Source organism: Harmonia axyridis, chromosome 1 (genome assembly GCF_914767665.1).
Source record: "Harmonia axyridis chromosome 1, icHarAxyr1.1, whole genome shotgun sequence".
Classification (NCBI taxonomy): Eukaryota; Metazoa; Arthropoda; class Insecta; order Coleoptera; family Coccinellidae; genus Harmonia; species Harmonia axyridis.
The window spans coordinates 33,921,454-33,941,463 of NC_059501.1; the positions used below are offsets into that span (position 1 = coordinate 33,921,454).

The 20,010-nt window shown below is 34.3% G+C and overlaps 1 protein-coding gene across 4 annotated transcripts in view; it reads left to right on the forward strand.

The window, feature by feature from the left end:
• LOC123685058 overlaps positions 1-20,010 on the forward strand; it is a 456,594-nt gene that overhangs the window by 416,954 nt on the left and 19,630 nt on the right. For all 4 annotated transcript variants that reach the window (XM_045624640.1, XM_045624656.1, XM_045624650.1 and 1 more), the window contains exons 9-14: positions 7,560-7,766; positions 8,428-10,169; positions 13,130-13,323; positions 15,520-15,708; positions 16,040-16,143; positions 19,044-19,208. In XM_045624640.1, coding sequence (XP_045480596.1) covers positions 7,560-7,766; positions 8,428-10,169; positions 13,130-13,323; positions 15,520-15,708; positions 16,040-16,143; positions 19,044-19,208 — 2,601 coding nt within the window. The remainder of the gene's footprint in view (positions 1-7,559; positions 7,767-8,427; positions 10,170-13,129; positions 13,324-15,519; positions 15,709-16,039; positions 16,144-19,043; positions 19,209-20,010) is intronic.

Below are 20,010 nucleotides of genomic sequence, written 5' to 3' on the forward strand. Positions count from 1 at the left end.
ATTGGATTTGATCGAAGAAACTTTGAAACTTGAAAGTTGTATCAATTTCAAACACACATTGTTTAGTTTATTTGAGTATTTCTCACAGTACTGTTTGAAAAAAGAAGAAGGCAAGTCATTACAACCTGGATTATTAGTGGAAGAAAACCTGTGCAATACAATTTCACCTTCATAGAATCATTGAATGATTTGATAGTTACCAAAAGCCGAGCCAAAAGCAATCAATATATCAGCCTGGATGAAATTTTACCAAAAAGCATCTGGATTTTAATCAATCAAAGACAACATTACATAAACTTAATTGGTTACAAGTTCAAAACAGTTAATAAAAGGAAAATTCTTATTGATAAACAGAAAAATATAATAATAAGTTGAGTATGATTTTATGGTGAATACAGAGAATATTTGCAACAAAATGTGAAATTCATTTATCTGGAGGAAACTTGGTTATTTGAAAATGCCAGCATTATTCAACAGTGGACTCTAAAAAGTAAACAAAATTTTTTTCAAGTATATTCAAGGGTAAAAGTAGAAGGAGCACTATTTTGAATGCTGGTTATTTGGATTTTTACCTGGATGTTTTGTTTTGACAGTGGTGATCAAAAGGATTATATAAATCTTATAGAGAGATTGTTATATCTGTTTTTTGTTCTTCAATGAGTAATCCAAAAATCTAATAAATTCCAATTGCTTTATAGAATTTTTACTGAGTATTTAATCGAAAAATATATTCAGGAGAGTAACTTCAAGAATTTCTTCACCTTTTACCCACTTGAAGATAATAATAGAATGCAATAAAATTTTAAAATTCACAAATTAAAAATAATTTCATGCAAAAATGCTTTTAGTGAGTGAGTTAAAGCTGTTATGGGCAAAATAATTCATGTAATTTAATAGAAACTAGTATAAAAGCATTTCAATAAAAAACAGAAAACTCGAGTACAAATAGTACCTATATTTTTCATACAAGTTAAATCAATCATTCATGTCATGAACAGTTTCAATAAATAGTGACTTTAGTAAATAATTTACACATCGGCTGATAAATTGGTTCCAATTTTGAAAGTTACAGTACAACTGTGATGTCAAAATGACTGTATGCATCCCTTCGTAATTTCGAAAATTCAGGATCTTTCGGATACAAAAATGATGAAAATAATTTAAACTGGTTATTTCTATGATGAACCATAGCAATTTTTAGTAATATTTTTGTAACCAGAAATAAAGCCGCAACTAGACGTTCATGGCCTACTTCGATGTCAATAATTCCTGAATGGACTGTATATTGTATAATATGACCTCCTGAACACGAAAGTCTATGGGACCACCTCAACCCCATGAGTAGTTTTCGAGATACAGGGTATTGGCAAATGGCATTTCTTAGTAACATTTCTCATAGGAATGGAACATTTTTGCGCGCCAAATATTGATTACCCATAAGGTGATAATTTTAGTCTGATCTTCAATAAAATTTTTGTTAGATGCGGGGTGAGTCAAACATTATTCTGAATGGAATTCGTTCAGTTCATAATTCACCCTGTAATTGAAAGAGTCGTTCGTGGAATTTCGGAATTTTTTGTAGGTAATAACTCTTAGTTCGAATACACTATTATTATATTAAACACTAATAGCTTTACTTTGCTATTACAAGTTTCTGTAATACACAGGCTAATATAGTAAGAGAGCCTTTCGTTATTGCGAAAGTTGTCAAAAAGTTAGATATAATTAAAATTTCATTTATAGTAGGTAACGGTAAGAGGCGTTTACTTATTGTTATTTTGTTATTATTTAATTAAAGAAATTGTACCGTGTGTTCCAAAATCGATGTTCATTGAGAGCTTCCCAAGAATTATAACACTTAGAGAATAAAGTCTCAAAGATACCCGATCTCCTTTTTCGAAATAATTAAATATCAGAAAACAGATGATAGATATCTTGATTGGAGTTACATGGCGTTTCTTGAAACATGACTTTTGAATATTTCGCTATATCTATGATCCATTATGGATATCATATGAACCATAAAAATTACTGAAAAAAACAATTGTGGAATTTTTCGTATACCTATCTCGAACAGAAACAGATATCTATGATCTCATCTAATATCAAACTGAAACCTTTCGTTGAGGCTGATAAAGCTTCTATTTTCAGACGATTCGATAGCTCTCATTTTAAGAAAATCTTTTGAAAATCCACGATCGAAAAATTTTCATTCCATGAGTTGAAAATACTAGAAAAAAACAGAAAGGGGTTTCTGAAATGAGAAAGCGCAATAAATCTGGATCAATTTTTTAACGGACCATACGAGGATATTCACTGCATTTTTTACCAGTGATTATTCTGCCAGAACGTCCTTGTTCGAAATGTATTTCTGCCATTAATACGGATTGTCTGGGAAAAGCTGAAAAACGTAGTAATTTTCCGCTACATTAAGGAGATTTCATTTGAGGAAAGTATTAATTCTTTTTCCACAGTGAAACGCGTGTTGTTAATGAAAGTTCCTACATTATTTGTTGCGTTTCGAATGCTTCCCTTGTCTATCTCTGAATCAGTGGTGCAGCCAGGATTTTGCATTGGGGAGGCTGAACATCGAACGAATTAGGCGACAGCGGGAGGTAGGGGTATGTTGACTGTAGGTTGGTGGTTGTAAAAAAAAATTGAATTAAATATGAAAAATTCATTCTATAATTCGGAGATTGAACGGAAGATCGTAGTAAATCTTGAATATAATGAAAATAAATAATTTAGAATAATCAGTTTTCTTTCAGATGTTCCTAGGATATACAGGGTGGCCATTTGAAAACGAAACAGACGAGATTACAGACGAAATAAAGTTTTTCGATAGAAATGCGCGGACAGGTCGATTTCTGTTTCGAGGGGGACAACTTAAGATGTAGGTTACGGACGCATAGCGCTTCAACCCTTGCTACTACAACCCTCACCCCCAAATTTTGAATAGGGAAGATGGGGTGAGTGATACCTCATTTGAAAGGTATTTTTATACTGATTTCAGCACAGTAATTGTTTTTTCATTTTATGCATTAGTTCTCGAAAAATACTTAACTAAGTATTTGAAAATGAAGTAGTGTTTTCATGGCACTTGTAGTGTTTTGTGAAAAATCGACATTTTGAGCTTCAAAACAACCATGACTATGGCTTCCTTCCTAACTAACTAACGCATGAATATTTCGAGAACTAATGCATAAAATGAAAAAACAATTACTGTGCTGAAATCAGTATAAAAATACCTTTAAATTGAGGTATCACTCACCCCATCTTCCCTATTCAAAAATTGGGGGTGGGGGTTGTAGCAGCAAGGGTTGAAGCGCTATGCGTCCGTAACCTACATCTTAAGTTGTCCCCCTCGAAACAGAAATCGACCTGTCCGAGCATTTCTATCGAAAAACTTTATTTCGTCTGTAATCTCGTCTGTTTCGTTTTCAAATGGCCACCCTGTATAATACATATTGAATTCGAAATAATAATAAATATTCAACAGAGCAGCTCTAGTCAATCTCTTACTTTCTCATTCACAAATACGTTTTCAGTCCCTTGAGGGCATAGAATAAGTTCTTTCCGGTAACTGGTAACGAACAAAATATTTTGCTTAATATAGAATATAGAATGCAATATGGATCTATGCGCAATGTGGATCTATAGGCAATGCGGATTTACTGGCTATGTAGATCTATGGGCAATGTGGATCTATGGGCAATGTAGATCCATGAGCAATATGAATTTATGGGCTTTAGATATGTTATTTAATAACTGCTCATCATATTTCGAATGTACCGATATTGCAGTTTCGAATCGGGAATTCTCAATGATTCCTTCATCCACATCTTGAATTCACATCTGATGGTTTTTTCGTTGACTGTTTTTAAATTCAATTCATATAATTTCGTTAATTTCTTAAATCAGTCGAAGATCAATCGAATATGTGAATGAGAACAACACGAATTGATGTTTGAGAAGTCTGTTACTCAATCGGAAATTTTGAAGCCAAATGTTCCTATTGCTTCGAAACCTTTTCCGTATACCAATCATAATTGCATATTTTTCATGACTGAGTAATCCCAGCATCCGTTGGCAATTTCGTCGGCTTTAGGAACGCGTACAACCATGATACTTGATACAAAGAAATAATAATATTAGGTTGACACATGGTTTTTATGAACTGAACTACTATCTGTTGGCAAAAAAATACGAATTTGATGGTTAAAGATAACCATCAAATTCGTATATTTTTGGCAACAGATAGTAGTTCAGTAGTTAAAGTAAAGTGGATTCTTAAAGGTAAGAATCTACTACCAAGAAATTCTTACTATATTAAAGTCGCCGATCGAGGCAACAAATGATGATTCGTTATAAATAATAAATGATAATCGATTAGACACATAATATTCTTTTTATTGACAAACTTTCTCTGAATTGTTGGATTTAGGGGAGGGGCCCGTAGACCCTTCCCCCTAAGCTGCGCTAGTGCTCTGAATTATTAAAGTTTTCGTTTTTCGGTTGCATGTATTCTTCAAATATAAAATGAACCCTGTTCATTGTCCGGCATAATTGAATTAAAGTTGGAAATAACATAAGGTTCTAGTGAAGCTTTTTGAAGGAGTTTGAACAATAATAACTCTTATTTATGGTCTGATAGTATTATTAACTGTCCGACCTGCACTGGTAAATCAAAAATACTATGTAGATTCAATATCACCTCATTACCTTTCAGTGTTGGAAACTCCAACTTTTTGGATACACAGGGGGATTTTTGACTTTGGACAAAATTATGATACGCCATATATCTTTAACGGGTGTACTGAATCGAATGAATTCGTACGGCTCATTTCTTCTTATGAACTATACAACTGCCAACTGGAGATGCCATCGAGGAATCAACCAAAAAAGTTTTAAATGGTTGAAATGAAAACAAAAAAATTTTGGGTGTTTTTTTAGATCAGGCCTTCGATTCTGTCTCACAGGATTTTATGTTGCGAAGATTGGAAAAAAGTGGAGTAAGAGGTGTGTGTGGATTTGTTTGAGAATTATCTGAAGAAAAGGATACAGTATGTCAGAGTGAAGGTAAACTCAGTCATCGAATTGAAATTAATACGGGAATTCCGCAGGGAACAGTTCTGGGACAGGTATTATTTTTTATTTTCATAAACGAGCTGTCTTCTATTACAAACTTTGATATTATTTCTTACGCTGTTGACAAGGTGATGAAGTTTGTTTGGAGAACTTGGGAAGAAGCACGTAATGCCGCTAAAGCGGGCCTCAAGTTGGTCAGTTTGTGGCTAACAAATAGCAAAACTATAGCTAAAAAGTTATAAATCACAATATGTTGACATATCATATCAAAGGCTGCAGATTTGTGTTCCAGAATTAAGAATATTGAACAAATTGACAAAATTTCTTTTTTCATATAGATTAAATGCAATAGTCAAGCTAATCGAATGAAAGAGGAAGAACTACCTACTGTCATGAGCTAAACATATAGCAAGAATTTTATTCGATACTAATAAAAAATCGGAACAATCGAAGTTAAAACTACAAATTGAATAGTTCCATTGGCAAACGCTCAGCGAATGTTCCTATATGGAATGAATAAAATTTCCACGCGGAACTGCACTAGGAATTTTCTCTCCGAAAGCTTTACTCCCGACAAGAACTGTTCCTTCTTTACATAAACTTCGCGTGAATTCGGAACGAGTTTCAAGTTAGAATCCATCTCGACAGAAGGGAGCGGGGCCCCGACAAAAAGAGTGAACTTGACTACCCGAAATGAATGGAACATTCGTTTAGGAAAGATTCGTCGCAGAACTTTTTGCATGTAAGTAATTACTTGCCAGCATAATTAATCACGAGAAATTCAAGCATACGAAGAAACTAATTGAAAAGTGCGACAAGACCCGAGGAACAGTCGTTTCTTAAACGAATGGCGGTTGAAAGAATAGTAGAATCCCGCAGACTTCGCATACACAATGTAAAATTTATAGTGTATATAGTTCGACTTGATATTTGGATTCTAGAGGTCTCTTACGTCAAATTAAGTCCAGTCAACTTGGAGTCAAAATGGGTAACCATACTCAGCTATAGCTATTTTTCGGACAATCTCTGACTTGTTTCGGAAAGGAATTAATTGTGTAATAGTTATTCCTTTATTTCAGTATCGTAATGAGTTGATAACAGTATTAAAAACAGTAAAACAGTGCTGTAATGAACTCATTACAGCATTGTTTTCACTTATATTTTTCGTTTTGTGGTTGTCTATACTGACTTCCGATCATATCAAATGTCATTGCATTATATTGACAATTGTCAATGTAATATAATTGGGATGGAGTAAAATAATTTGCAACATTATTTGCAATTTCTCTCAATACTGGTAGTGTCAAATCAAAATTTTTTGAATATTTTAGGAAAACCGAAATAACAACAAGAATAGAATAGAATAGAATAGCATAGAATAGCCTTTATTGGTGATATTGCATAACAATATAGTTGCTTTCACAAGTCATAAACAATACAATTAATAGGTGAGATGAAAGCATTCAAAATATATATGAAGAGCACAAGAGCAGCCAAAAGTCATCAAAGAAATAAATGATATGAATACAGTCAATAAACAATATATCCACACAAAAATACACTATAAAATACTATACATATACAATAGTATAATAAATAATAATAATAGATAAAAAGTTATAAATAATAGATGAAATTTGCATTTCATAAGAGCCGGACAACCTTAAAATTTACATTTAAAAAACTCTTCCACCGAACAGAATAGAAGATGGGCGTACGTCCCAATAAGACAAAAAAATCGAATGTTTACTTATTTCTCGATTTGAAAGTGGGATCTGGGATGCGAAGATGGATTGAAATGTTGCAATAATTATGAATTATGAATCATCCTTTTCCTCATGTCTGGTTCTATGAGCATATAAGAGAAAAAAATCTCGACTGAAATTGATGGAATTGTTTTCGTATTACATTGACGTTGATCTATTTTGGCTTCCACCGCCAACGTAGTAGACGTCTTTCGTTATGGATGAGATTTTTCTGAAGGAAGAAAATCTATCACCTATACGTACAAAGGAACACTGGTTCTCAATCAATTGTGGAAAAATGGCAAACAGTCGCATAATCATGCCACAGTGTATTGAAAATATCATTCAATGAAAATGGATTGATAAGGGAGAGGAAATCTTGCGCGATCTTTTTATTCGAACTAGAATAGCAAAATGAGATTTCATCAAGAATGCAATTTTTAAACTTTTCGAATTGAACATTTTCAAAACTTCCTTCGAATCGATAAGAATCTCGTCTAGAAAATAATCATTCATTCATGAAAATATAGTGCGACCTCAAATTCCGAAAAATTGCGAAGGTTGATACAATTCCTGCTATATTCAGAGAAAAACTTGTAAATTCATCAATTCAATTTGGAAAAGAGGAGAAAACAAGACACGCTGTGAAAAAAGGGTGAAAAAAATTTCCTGTATATATTATAAATCAGATAACAACGTTTAAAATTAATATATCATTTTTTACAGTTGCCGCAAGGGTCATCTAGTAAAGTAACTACATGTTCCAGTTCCTCGCAAGCTAAAGTATCTACTACAACCCCATCTATGTCTAGTCCAGCTAGCTCTAGCAAACCAGAACCTAAACCGGTAGAATGTAACCTTTGTCATCGAAAATTCAAAAATATTCCTGCACTCAATGGTCACATGAGACTCCATGGTGGATATTTCAAGAAGGTAACGAAGTCAAATTTATTTCTCGCAGAATTTCTCTTTATTTTTCAAATCTGAAATAAACGTGAATTTTTTTTATGGTTATCTTGCAAAATCTCAATCGACTAAGCACTCGCGCTCGCACCTACTGCGTACTTGCAAATGTGTCTGGCAGGATGTAAAAATCGTCAAAACTGTCCGGCTACATAGGTAACATTTTCTTATAGGTCCCCAAGTAACACAAAAAATTTAGCTTTTTTACTGAAGCGAAAGTAAAATTGTAATTCATTAAAGTTTAGGGGTGTCTGACAGGAGAAGCAACTGACATAAGTGTCTGGCAATGAATGACGAATTATCCAGAAGAAAATATAAAAAAATTAAGCTTAATACTTCTTACCTTCCGTAGTAACCATAACCCAAACCCTATACTAGGTCGTTTTTACCCGTGTAAGGGACATTCACTGAAAAACTTGCAGTTTTTATAAAATAACGATTTTGGGGCGTTTTGTGGAAATGAGTTTAATATGTCTTTTTGAATTAATGATCGGCATAGGTATATAATTTCGAGAAGATCAGTTTGGAGGCGATACGATTAATTTAAAAATTCATTTACTTCAGTATATATATCATATTTGAATATATTTTTGTTCGATTTTGTGTTCCCAAAAAAGATACCTTTTTTCAGGATACTGACAACAAAAAATCCGAAAAGAAAGATTCCAACGCCCCACCCCTACAGACAGCAAGCATCAGTGTTCGAGCACTCATTGAAGAAAAAATAATCAACAAACGGTCAACTATCTCGCAGCAACAACAACCAAAAACATCTGACGAATCAATAAAATGTTCGAATGCTCCCCCACTTTTTCCATTAACCGTGCATTCCACAACCACCACAACAAATTTGGATTCAAAAAATACTTCTTTTGTTGTACCAGCTCCCCCTCAACAACCAACAGAAAAAACGCGAAGACATTCCGAAGCAGATTCCTTCATTGGCAACAGAGCCACGTCGACTACTCAACAGGATGCTGATACTCTCGCAGATCTGATCCTGAAGAGAGAAAAAGTGTCGCTCAAACGTGCTACCTCAGACCCAGGTCAGCAACAGTTAATTCAATTTCAAACGTCAGATTCGTTTACGTTAACCTATCAGAGAGATGACGGTGGATATCTTTCACCGCCTCTTCAAGATGATGTGTTCACTCAAGTTCAAGATAGTATGCTTCTTCAAGGGGTTGATACGCAACAGCTTGCCTCCATCCAGTTTCAAGCCAATTCCCTTTTGCAAGATCAGAGTGAGCAGCAAATACATGATATAGCGTTGGAAGATTACACAACGATTCAAAATGATTCACCGTCATATCAAACGAATCATTCCGTTAATCAAGATCTGCAAGCCGTTTTGGATTCACCGCTGCCGGATAGTCTGGCTGATTTCAGTACGTTTCATGCGAACACGGCGTTGGATCTGCCTTCTCCTAGTTTCCAGAATCAATCACCGACTTCTTTCATCAATTCGCCTCATACTTCAGTGCCAACTCCGAGCCCTTTGCAGAGCCCGTCGATGCGACACGACTCACCTGGTTTTGCCTATCCAACGCCTCCTGCAAGTCACGAGGCTCACAGTCCGTGCTTTGGTCAGAACGCAGCTCTACCACTCGTTTCGCCTAAGCAGAATGATTTTGGTCAGGTTCCAGAACGGGGGATTGATGAACCACCGCAGGTATCTTCTCCATTATCTGCCGCATTCTTCACGTCGACTATGTCTAGCTCAGCAGCGGTCGAAGAAGCCTTAGAAGAAGTACTTCCAGGAGAAAGTATAGCAGCTGATGACATCTACCCCCTGTCGGATTCACCGGATCCTTCGTCTCCAGTTCCTGTTGGCCTTACTCCTTCGCAATCTCCCTTATCTACAATGCCTTCGTCTTCAAAACCATCAACTCTACCGAATAATTCGAATAGTTTCAACGTTCCTCAGAATTTCATTAATTTCTCCATGTCCCCTCAGTACACGTTTCAATCTCAGATGTTGCCAAACTCAGATGATCCGCTTCTTTCGAGCAACCCGAAGGACTTTGTGACCAAGAAAAGAATAGAATTGAATGGTGTCCCCCTGCGATTGATAAGCAACCATGGGTTGATTGACTTGAACAGTTCCAATTTCGCCGGTATTTTGGTGGATACCAATGGTGAAATCAAGTTGATTCAAACCGGAAATGCGCCGATACAAGCGAAAAATTTTGTTATTACGAACACTTCTGTTATACAGAGTTCTGAAGTGAGCAGTGAAGATAGGAACAATGTGAGTGTACATAAGATCGTGAAAGGTGTTCAGTGTTCAACGAAACAAATAATTTCGAGGCCTAAACAAATTATTGAATCAAAAAAAGAAGAGAGCAACGACGTTTTTTTAAGCCCTACAACGTGAGTATATTTTATAACTTTATAACTGAATTTCATGGGTAGTTTTAATGAAGAGGTAATTTTTTCAAAATATGTGTTGAACCATGAACATGTTCGAAAATTTTATCAAACTCCCCAATCCTAACAGTTTCCAGAGATTCAGAAAAATCAATGGAGTTCCAAATAACTTCTTACATATTTTTCTTCCTTAGAATCAATAAATATTGTATGGTTTTTAATTCATTGTTGGCAAATCAAAGATCATTTGATGTATTACGGTCAATTCTTCCATCCATTAAATCACAAATTTCGACATATCACTTTAATTTCGATAAAAAGAGAAAGAAGCAGTTTATTTCAGAATATCAGAAGAAGTGTTTTCCTCTTAAAATCAATGATTCACTTCAAAGAGAATATTAGAATACTCGCTTTGCTCGCCGAAGAGGATACTGGGTATCCGTCAAGAAAAATTTTTTTTACGGACACCCAGGATTTCAGACGATCCAACCGGTATACTCTAAGAGGGGTACTTCATATGACTTTTTTCCTGGGACCTACCGTTTCGCCCCTATCCATATGAAAATATTTGATGCAAATAACTTTTCATTATAACAAAAATGGTTGAAACAAAGACTATAAAAAAGTTCATTAAAGAAAACATCAAACCTCAAATATCGAGATAATAACTAATCAAATATGAGATTGTGACCCTTAATAGATTTTTCGTCGTGGTACTTTCAAATTACCCATAAAGGAATGAGACTTGAAAGTCAAAATAATCCGTAACATCCCGTATACTCGAAAACCGCGAGGAAAATCGAGGGGGTCTTTTTCTTACCATTTTTGCTCTAGATGGCCCCGTTTAGGCTGTGATTTTGTATACCTACATACTCGTTTTGTAAGCGAAAAGGCTATATCTACACAAGATTCGCTGTTATTCAACTTCTGGCAAAATATGTTGAATTCTGAAACGTCATTTTTGTGGCAAAAAAGAAATATGCCAAGTTACATTCGATTTTCCATAAAATTATTTCTAAAATCCTCGATATGGATACATACTGCTTAAACTAGAGGGTTGATAAAAAAGATTAAATATCAAAAATCATGTAACAAAAAAATAAGTGTTATCCTGATAATATATACAGGGTGGCCACTTTTTCAATGGTATTGTATTGGTAACTTTTAAACCATAAGAGTTAGAAGGTCGGTCAAATGGAGAAAATGTTGCATGCATAGAAGCATTATCAAGCAGTTCAAACAAATCCAGATTATCAGGGCCGGTTATTGAGATATCATAAGTAAAGTGAATTCTGTCATTTTGAATTCTTCTTTTTTCCCCCTTTATTTCAAATATTATCAAAAAATGTTACAGAAATTTTTTATTCGACAGTAAATTGTTCTCCATTTGACGTAATCAGATTTTATATACAACGTTTCGTGCTCTCTGGGCCACCCTCAACCTCATTTTTTTCAATACGGACCTGTATATTTTATGACACTTTTCGAAATAACTTTTAACGTCGAATTCAACGATATATCATACAATGTCATTCAAAGTTGATTTTCAGGTGATTTTGACCCTTATCCAATTTTCTTTGGGTCGGATCTGTAGTGAATGCAATTTATCAAAAACTACTGTTAATAAAATAGTCAAGAGATGCGCATACAATGATTTCAAATTTGAATACCAAGCCTTGCAAAACTTATATCGTAATGATATCAAAATAAAGTTCGATTCTGTAAGTTGTTTCAACGGAACAAATGACAAATCCAATAATAGTGATTTCTCGCGAGATTGAGAATGTATTGGAAGGTATTCAAGAAGACGAAATAAGCAAATGTATAAGAAGTATGGGTTCCAGAACCGTTAAGTGCATTTTACAAAATGGTGGACATTTCGAACACTTACTTCATTCTTATTCATTTACTTTCGAATAATCATTCGATTTTTCTTTCATTAAATGATAATTCGTTTAATCATTATGGATTGAAATGTGTAAATAATTATTACTTGTTTCTTGATTTGACTCTGATATGTTCCATTTAGTTCAGGATGAGTAAGATGATTTTCTCATCGAAATGTACTGCAGGTTGTTAATTAAACTAAAGGTACCAAAATGTGATACAGATCCGACCCGAAGAAATTTGGATAAGGGTCAAAATCACCTGAAAATCAACTTTGAATAACATTGTATGAAATATCGTTGAATTCAGCGTTAAAAGTTATTTCGAAAAGTGTTATAAAATATACAGGTCCGTATTGAAAAAAATGAGGTTGAGGGTGGCCCAAAGAGCACGAAACGTTGGATACGAAATCTGATTACGTCAAATTGAGAACAATTTACTGTCGAATAAAAAATTCCTGTAACATTTTTTGATAATATTTGGAATAAAGTGGGAAAAAAAGAAGAATCAAAATGACAGAATTTACTTATCTTATGATATCTCAATAACCGGCCCTGATAATCTGGATTTGTTTGAACTGCTTGATAATGCTTCTATGCATGCAACTTTTTCTCCATTTGACCGACCTTCTAACTCTTATGGTTTAAAAGTTACCAATACAATCCCATTGAAAAAGTGGCCACCCTGTATATCAAGTTCTCTGGAACAGATCAATTGTTTTATATTCAAGAAATAGTGCAATACAGGATAACCTCCATCTAATTTTTATCAAGTAACGATCGAATGCATTAACTGTTTGAAATTCTTGTTTTCACGGAAAAGAATGTTTTTTTGTATTTATGTGAGAATTCGTTCATATGAAACAGGCTCAGCTATCAAAAGATTTCTCAAAATATCAGTGCATTGTCTTCAAGACAACATGGAAAGATAAAACATATTTCATAATTTATAATTACCTAGGTTAAAATTCGTTCGATAGAGTTTTCAAGTCGGCAAGTAAAATCTATAGAAGAAAGACTCGATTTAGTTGTCATCAATGATCAATTCACCAATTGTCTGAATTTATCTCTAAACAGGATATCTGCAAACCCTGCAAAAGTTTCCCGTAAACGGCCTAGATCAGAAGCATTACAGTTACCTATATTACATCAATCAAAATTGCGAGCAAGCAGAAGTAAACCGCAAGGTTGTACGACCTATACGCCTCAACCAATTCTCAGTCCGAATAGGTGTGGAACTGGACTTTTTTGTAATATAAAACCTAGAACAGGTGAGTACAGAAATCATATATGTTTTTCGGTTTAAATAATTCGAGAAAAAATAATTTCGTGTTGGATATTTCTGGAAGTAGGTTTTATTGCAATTTTATTATTTTTGAATAGTTACCCATAGAATTCGTGTGGGGCAAATTTGACTTCATGGCATGGACAATGACAAATATTGTTAGTGTTGAAGGCTTGTGGTCTAGCCCTATAATATGAAGTACAACATTTGACATTACATCAAATAGAACCAAATTCATACTCCCCTTCGACAATTTTTGTTTCATTTGATCGTTGTTCCATATCATTGAAATACACTGATCAACAATTGCTAGGGATCACTTATGAACTTTTCTTCATTTGTATTTTTTTTTCAAGTTATCTCGTGAATATCTGTACATTATATGTTCTCTAAGGAAAAAGTAAGATGTTTCGAGTAGATTATATCAAAGTCTTCCTCACTTCATCGGCTCTTGTTCACAAAATCGATTATTATCTGTAGGCTGTTACAGGTGGAGTGAAAAGCAATGTGGTATTTGTTATTAAATCTGTTTTTTTCTCTCGTTCAAACACATAAGGTGACAATAATTGAAATGAGAACAATATCAGCTTATCAGTCATGCCGAGAAGACGTTTGGCTCCTGTGCAACTGGACCAAATCATACGGTGGATACAGGAAGGTTTGTCCCAGCGAGAAGTGTCCCGGCAGTTGAATGTTTCGCAAAGTGTCGTGAGTCGGGCTTGGAATAGGTTCATCCAAAACGACTCAGTAGCTTATGTTCATGGGAGAGGTCGGCAGCGCAGTACAACAGCTGCCCAAGATCGTCTTTTGATCCTCAATGCTAGGAGAAATCCCACTTACCCGGCGTCGCGGCTCAATAGATCACTGAGAGTTGCAACAGGAGTTCTAATTTCGAACCAGACTGTAAGACGACGACTACATGTTCGTGGTTTGAGAGCACATAGGAGGGTACAACATCCCCGTTTGAATAGGGAACACCGGGTTCATCGACGGCAATGGGCTGAGGAACACCGCAATTGGACACTTGAAGATTGGAGCCGATGTTTATTTACGGATGAGTCTAGATTTCGTTTGGTCAACTCCGATGGACGTATTCTTGCTTGGAGGGAAAGGGGGCGAAGGTATGCAGAACAGTTTATGGTACCCACAACAGCTTTTGGCGGAGGTTCTATATGTGTATGGGGAGGCATTTGTTTGAACCAACGCACAGAGTTGGTTGTTCTGCAGAACACCACCATGAACAGCCAGAGATATCACGATATGATTATTGAACCCATAATTGTTCCGTTTGCGGCTGCCGTGGGCAAGAATTTCATTTTAATTGACTATAATGCCCGTCCACACCGAAGTCGTCTGGTTAATGAAGCGCTAGAAACTCATGCTATTGATAGGATGGACTGGCCAGCTCGCTCTCCAGACATGAATTGCAGCGAACATGTCTGGTCTGAGATGTCTAGACAATTGTCAACCTTAGAACAACCGATCAATAACCTGGAGGACCTTTCTAACGCTTTACGGGATATTTGGACGAATTTGCCCCAAAATTTTATAAATCGTTGGATCGAAAGTATGCCTCGTAGGGTAGAATGCTTGAGACGAGCTCGTGGGGGACCAACTAGGTACTAGCTTAACCGAAACTTCAGCCCTCTTGTGGTTTCATCATAAAATTTTTATGTTATTCAAACACAGAATTTTGAGTGTTCCTAATAAAGTCTTTTTTTCTCTCCAACTTTCCATTTTTGCATTCTTTTCTCAAGTGAACCATATTATCAACTGAAAATACTCTGATATCTGACTAAATTTATAATCTTGGAGCGAATATTTCAGAAATAAATTTAGAACAAGTAAGTGATCCCTATCAATTGTTGAGCAGTGTATTATATCAAGCGCACAGATTCAAAATGTATCTGCATTGAAGAACATAGTGAAACCACCCAACTACGTGTTTTTTCCTGACCATCTTAAACATTGATGATAGTTTCACTTATCACTCAACTCTAGAGATCACCAAGCAAAAGTATGCGTTGCGAGATGTCATAAATTCCATTGGATGATCTTCAGTCAAGTTTTACTACCGAATAATAAAAAAGTCGAAACCTCAATAGCTCTCCATTTTTCTAAATTCTATGTTATTCTTGACTTAATATAATATCTGTTAAAAATTTAAATGAGATTTTTCCAGATGATGAAGTGTGTACATGGAGCAACGAACCTATTCCAGAAACAGACTCAACTCCCCATATAAATGTTGGTCCCCAGTTTCAAAGTAGGATACCTTCTTTCATGGAAATGCCTGATAGATATTACAAAGATAGAAAACAAGAATTTCTCCTATGGGATCCTGGCATTGATAAGAATACAGAGAGTGAAGGTAAAATTAAGTAACAGATTCAAACTACCACCCTTCTTCAAATAATATTCCAGATCCTCAGTCTCAGAGCTTTTTTTGGACCCAATTAATAATTTTGATTCACACTTTCATTCCGAATTAAAATAAACTTTTCGTTAGTGATTTACTATTATTTCAATTTGAATGAATTTCCATACTGGAATAACCGATTCAAGTACCTATATTCATTTCGATATTATTTCAAATTTCAATAAAAAATTTTTATTCATTAATATGACTTTCCTTCAGAACGAAAATGAATTAATTTCCCATTTTTAGTTTCAAATATATAATTGCATCTATTTATTTCTAGTCGATATGTACCTAGAGTTTGCATGTTGTGCAGCAGTTCCTGGTGGGGGAAGAAATAAAGAATATGCCATGCATTTGCTCAATATGTGTGGAGGCAACATCCACGTAAGTTCCTAGTTTTCCATCTTATAACTTTAATTTTCCTAAATTGACAAACTAGTAGATAAAACAGTAATTAGAAATTTCCTAATAATTTGATTATTATTAGAAAATTATTATGAAAAGATTTTTCCAGGAGATAGGTAATTAGGACAATAATATAAATCATATATGAAGAGGCTACAAATTTAAAGGAACCTTATGGAACATCATCCATGGTTCAAGAAATATTGGAATACTTCGAAACCATTTATGGAAAGACACTTAAATCTTCAAACAAAAGTAGAGCAGATTGAATAGAGTGCCTTGATTATTGAAAACTATGCGAATATACGTAGAAGGAGATATGAAAAACTTTTTCTTCGGAATTGCTCCTTCAAATTTTTTTTCATTTATGTATCTATATGAGCTTTTCCTTCGGAGACCTAATGGTGTATAAATTGCAATATATCTGGTATCGTTTTCCACAATTTCAGGGCATTGACCGGATATTCATTACATTTTCAACACAAGGGAGATCGATATGGGAGCAATGAATATTTCTTCCGAATTTTCAATATTTTCCATTAATATTTGATGAGTTCGAGTCTGTGTTGAAGTTCTCGACAGAACTGAATTTTTCGGATTACAATTTGTACTTTCATTGGTGAACGGAAATATATAATATATCGAATTCGAATTTAAATTCGTGCCCTCCTAGGAAATAGTTTTTAATGAAATTGTCTGATATTGCACTAAATTTTCCAAATGAAAATCGAAATAATAAATGGGTTTTTTAATAGGTATACCACAAGAGGTTAAATTAGATTTAGAAATTTTATTGAATTTTTGCGATAAGTCTGTCGAATTATTTCATGACGAACCTGAGTGGCTTATTATTATTTATTTTTGTTGCTTTCAGTGTCACATACAAACATCGAACTTGACAGACCAATCAGAGTCATTAGTAAAATTTGGATTATCATTCAGTCGAACCTGATAAAATCTCCTGATTGTTTCATTCAACAAGTCCGTGAAATAGCCATTGTTTTTTCTTAATATTTTCATTTACAATATCATATTCGATCGAATATACAATCTTAATATCACAGTAATTTTCTATGAGATTAGTATTTTTATACGGAATGAATCACCTTTGGATTTCATGATGATAGTTTTTTATAAATATTGCCACAGAATATTTTATCTCAGATGATGGAAAATATATAAGAAATATCATAAAGTAGGTAATATTTGAACTAAAATTTTGTTGCGTACCTAATCCAAATGAAATGTTTCAAAAAAGGATGCATTACTCTTAAAATAAATGGCTCAAAATTTGAGGAATACTATATTCTATGTCACCAAAACAATACATAAGTTGAATAATAATAATATTTTCAGATCTTCTAAAATCTTCGATTTTCAACCTTAATCTGGGTATAGGAGGATCAATTTTGATCAAACTGATATTTTACTCGATTCTTGAATTTTACACATTCTCAAATATGAACCAGGTCAAGAACCAGGATAATTTCATCAAAATCGGACAAATTCTATCCTCAAACAATTCCAAATATTCGTTATTCGAAATATAAAACCAAAATACAGGGTGGCCATTTGAAAACGAAACAGACGAGATTACAGACGAAATAAAGTTTTTCGATAGAAATGCTCGGACAGGTCGATTTCTGTTTCGAGGGGGACAACTTAAGATGTAGGTTACGGACGCATAGCGCTTCAACCCTTGCTGCTACAACCCCCACCCCCAATTTTTGAATAGGGAAGATGGGGTGAGTGATACCACAATTTAAAGGTATTTTTATACTGATTTCAGCACAGTAATTGTTTTTTCATTTTATGCATTAGTTCTCGAAATATTCATGCGTTAGTTAGTTAGGAAGGAAGCCACAGTCATGGTTGTTTTGAAGCTCAAAATGTCGATTTTTCACAAAACACTACAAGTGCCATAAAAACACCACTTAATTTCAAATACTTAGTTAAGAATATTTCGAGAACTAATGCATAAAATGAAAAAAGAATTACTGTGCTGAAATCAGTATAAAAATACCTTTCAAATGAGGTATCACTCACCCCATCTTCCATATTCAAAATTTGGGGGTGAGGGTTGTAGTAGCAAGGGTTGAAGCGCTATGCGTCCGTAACCTACATCTTAAGTTGTCCCTCTCGAAACAGAAATCGACCTGTCCGAGCATTTCTATCGAAAAACTTTATTTCGTCTGTAATCTCGTCTGTTTCGTTTTCAAATGGCCACCCTGTATAACAAAACTATCATGTTGTGAACTGATGATTTGGAATTATAGGTTTTGTAAATAGAATTCCGCTTTAAATATGCAAAATTACATAGCAATTAGATTATTCAGAGTAGAACATGGAAAATGATATATTCAATAATAATTATGATCAGGACTGAAGCTCGTGTTCAAAAAAAGCGACCGAAAATAAATAAACAAATATCGGACAGACAAAAGTCTAGATGAAGAGAGTAAATAGAGGTGAATAGCGAAAGATCGGGTTCGCTCTCTTCATCAGTACCGATGAATAACCTAAACACCGATGACAACCCAATTAAAAAAGAAGCTATTTGATCGAAAGCCCAGCAATAGCGTCTAAACACCTAAGTTTTTTCCCAGCAGGTACTCGCTAAATATGCCTACCATCATTACACGTTTTCAGTTTTTTGTTAGATATGTATATGAAAATGTTGAATAACTCAGTAATTGATTTCTTCATTTCAGCTTTCAAAGTTCATGAATAGAATGTCACAACGAATCTGATAAAAAGTGTACCTACTGATGAATTTTTCATGAATAATTTAGCAAAAAATCATTTGACAATATATTTGATAGTCGTCATTAGAACTAAACTGGAAAAGTTATTGATTTATTTCCTCCACTTAATTTCAGGAAGCGATGTTGAAGTTGATGCAGCCATTACCGTGCTCACAATCGGATCAACCTCCGGCATGCTATCAGTCCAGCGAAAGTGACAAATGGTCTGGGGCTGAGATCGAAGTTTTCTACAAAGGCTTGCTCAAATTTGATAAAGACTTCCAAAATATAGCTCAAGAGGTAATTTGTCCAATGTCAACTCTCAAGGATTAATAATTATGAAAAATTTGTTCTTCGCAAAATAGATCGGGCTTATAATGAATGAAGTTGAAATTTATATAATGATGTTAAACTTGTACCTATCACGAGAAAACTCTGGAAGCACTTTTCTGGTATTTATTCAGATAAAATTGAGATATTTACAATTTGAAATCCAAGGTGATATTTCCAATGAAATATTTCTGAATGTAGTGGATGATTTACAAAAAACGGCTGATAAAAATCTATCGGTAATATTCAACAAGGGAATAATAAGTTAGCGTCGAGAATAATTGATTATATTCTCAGAAAAAGTATCTTCTCTGATTGAACTTATACAGGGTGATCCAAGGTTGAACCATCAATCATTCGTGATTGGTTTTTCAAGAAGAAATAAGATTTATATTTCCATAATCATGTGTCCAAACTTGCTTCGTTTTCGATATACAGGGTGTCAATTTAAAAAAAAAAAGAGTTTTTGTATGAATTGGTCGAAAATATTTTGGTTGATCTTGTTAATAAGATCAGACAAAAATTAATTATTTCTGATTGTTCAATCTAAGGAACATAATATAAAATAACTGTGAAGTACAATTATAGTATGTCGTGATATCAATCAGATGACCTTCTGGGTCGCCACTGGAAATAGTAATTTTGCTCTCATCACAGTGAAATTGCCTCATTGTCTCGAAATCAACCAAAATATTTTCGGGTAATCAATAGAAATTTATTTTGTCTGAAAACTTTGACACCCCGTACGAAAAAAAAACTTAATTTTCCCTGA